General features: G+C 45.8%; 1 protein-coding gene across 1 annotated transcript in view; it reads left to right on the forward strand.

The window, feature by feature from the left end:
* Positions 1-1,843: 1,843 nt before the first annotated feature.
* The window catches only part of LOC102820758 (1-acyl-sn-glycerol-3-phosphate acyltransferase delta-like), a 61,504-nt gene continuing 60,342 nt past the window's right edge, over positions 1,844-3,005 (forward strand). Inside the window, exon 1 of the mRNA XM_006877277.1 lies at positions 1,844-2,021. Coding sequence (XP_006877339.1) covers positions 1,844-2,021 — 178 coding nt within the window. The remainder of the gene's footprint in view (positions 2,022-3,005) is intronic.

Consider the following 3,005-nt stretch of genomic DNA (forward strand, 5'->3'; position numbering starts at 1 on the left):
AGAAATCAGGCCGAAGATGACTTCCCATTTCCCTCCCATTAGAAATGTGTTAGAATAATGCAGGAAGACAGTGTATTTCCCAGGTAGTCTGAGCAGGTGTGAACATTCTAGAAAAGTGCACCAGTGACTGCCCCATTGCCTGAGTTGGTGTTGCCCCTTGCTGTTGTTTCACTGTCTCCACAGTAGAATGAGATAGAATCAAGGCCCAGCCCTGCGCTGTCTTTAGGACCATTGGTAGATTCGTAGTTGTGACGACTGTGTGAACTCCTCAAAGTGCAGTTTTGTTTCCTACCTTCATTAAAGCACCTCACAAATACTCATTGGTTTCAGTGATGCACCAGTGACTTTTTAGGGCGTTGGGGACCAATGATTGTCTGTAAGATAACCATGGACCATGCCCTAGAGAGGTTGACCATCTCTTGGAAGAACCCAAACATTAAGCGAGCAGTGGCTGAGCGGCATCCTTCAGGACGCAGGACCACAAACCGGGAGTTAGAAAAGCAGACCCTCTTATCTGAGTCCTGGAGACTGGATGCATGCTAATGCTGTCTCCAAAGTTTTAGGCGAAGACCCTTCCTTGTCTTGCCCCAGGTGTTCCTACAGCATAACTCTGTCTTCTGTTGGCGTGTCTTTTCTCCTCTTTCATTAGGGCATATTGGATTCCTGGGACATACTGGATTATTAGGGCATAAGCATAGTGGTTATGAATCGATCTGCTAAGCCCCAAGGTTGGCAGTTCGAAACTACCAGCTGTTTCATGGGAGAAATATGAGGCGTTCTGCTCACGTAAAGATTTACAGCCTCGGAAACCCTGTGCAGTGTCACTATGAGTTGGAACCGACTCCAAGGTATATAACAACAACAACAACAACTGGATTATCAGGACATACTGGAGTCCTCCTGGTGTGGTGCTGTAGGATCAGCACTGGATGGAGAGCCAGAAAGTCAGAAGTTCAAACCCATCAGCTGCTCCTCAGAAACCCTATATAAGGCAGCTGAGTCAGAACTGACTCAATGGCACATAACAACATTGGATTATCAAAACATATTGGATTCTTAGTACATATTGGGTTAGCCTTCACCCCACTCTAGTATGAACTCATGTTTACTGAGAACGTCCTTAAAACCCTATTTACAAACAAGGACCTGTTCAAAGATTCTAGGGGTTCAAACTTCAGTCCCTCCTGGGGACACAATTCTATTCACATCACAAGCTCAGGGCAAGCTCGAGCCTGGGGGTGTCCTAGACTGTAGTCTTTATGGGCGTAGGTCTCTAGGTCTTTCTCCCTCAGAGCTGCTGGTGGGTTCAGATCTCCAGCCTTTTGGCTGAATGCTTGACTGTTGTGCCACCAGCACTCCTTGGAGTGCTCCATTAACCCTTCAGGCCTCTAATCTCTCAACTATAAAATGGCATAGTAGTACAGATTTCATACAAACCAAAACCAAATCACTGCCATCAAATTCATCCTGACTCGATGTTGTTAAGTCCCATTAAGTCTATTCTGACTCATAGTGGTCCTATATAGGGTTTCTAAGGAGCGGCTGTTGACTTTGAACTGTTGACCTTGTGGTTCAAACCAACCTTGTGGTCCAGTGCTTTATCCCACAGTGCCACACATAAACCAACTTCTGTTCAATGGGTTTCATCTCAAGTGGGTGTTTTTCTTTCAAGAGCACGTCTCTGTTTTTCTGATGACAACGGCACATGCCATTGTGTCTTAACATGTGACGTTGGTTTGTCTTTTAGACGCTGTCCTGAGTCCTGACTGTTCCCGCCCCTGGATGTACGTACCCTGCTGCGTCTATTTATTTATTTTCCAACAACACTAGCCCCACCCACACCATGGACCTCATTGGGTTGCTGAAGTCTCAGTTTCTGTGCCATCTTATCTTCTGTTACGTCTTCATTGCCTCGGGGCTCATAGTAAACACCATTCAGCTCTGCACTCTGATCCTGTGGCCACTCAACAAGCAGCTCTTCAGGAAGATCAACTGCAGACTGTCATACTGCATCTCCAGCCGTAAGCTACAACTTTTCCATTCTGGGTCTTTACCGTCATGACAGCCTCCTGGCTCACCTTATAGGAAGCTGAGCCTTGTGGGTTTTGTTACTTTTATGTTTGCAATAATCTTCATTTATAAGAATTTCTTTTTTGAATGAGCTATTCAGATGGTACAAAATTCAACTGACACAAAAGGTGTTTTATGAAAAGAAAGTGAGCATTCTGTCTTTGTTTCTCTAGTTCTTCCCAGAATCAATCGGTGTGAACTCTCTTCATTATTCTGACAGAAATAGTTTACGCACATACCGGGTTGGGTGGTGGGAGTGGGCCTCAAAAAGTTCACGTGAAAATGGAATGGAAAGATAATGGATTTTTTCCCATGAACTTTTTTAAAGCACCCTCATATACACACAGAGACCCTGGAGTGGTATGGATGGTTTGTATGCAATTACTATGTGTCTGTGGGGTTGCAAAAGTCACAGGGAGACCCTGTCTGACTGCCTCTAACATCAGAAGGAGGAAGGAGAATCAAACTCAAAATCAGCCCAAGGCTAATTGCTATGTGGTAGAGTTCTGACATGCCTCCATGCTACAGCCTTCTCTGTCCTGATACCAGCCATTCCTCCCACAGCACTCTCTGCTTCACATCTGGTTTCCATAATCCATTGCAATGGCCACACAGAACTCAGAACAATCCTCACGATTATGGGGTTTTTTAGAGCCATGAACAGGGTACAATTCAGGATCAGAAACAACTCAAGATGCACAGTTCTTCTGTCAGAAACGCCTCTGGTCTGCCATACTGCTGGCACGCCTCACTCAGGTTCCTTGGTCTCTACCCTGCTCCAGGAAGTGCTACAAAACTCATTTAGCAAGTCTGTAAATGCCTGAAGACACACACTGTAAGCCAGTCTCCTGTCCATAGGCACTCAGCTTTCCTCGGTACATGGGCTGGGAAACCCCAGCTGCTCTGTGTCTCCGTGCTGCCTCCTCTGCTGCCCT

This window comes from Chrysochloris asiatica, unplaced genomic scaffold (genome assembly GCF_000296735.1).
Source record: "Chrysochloris asiatica unplaced genomic scaffold, ChrAsi1.0 scaffold00453, whole genome shotgun sequence".
NCBI classification, from domain to species: domain Eukaryota; kingdom Metazoa; phylum Chordata; class Mammalia; order Afrosoricida; family Chrysochloridae; genus Chrysochloris; species Chrysochloris asiatica.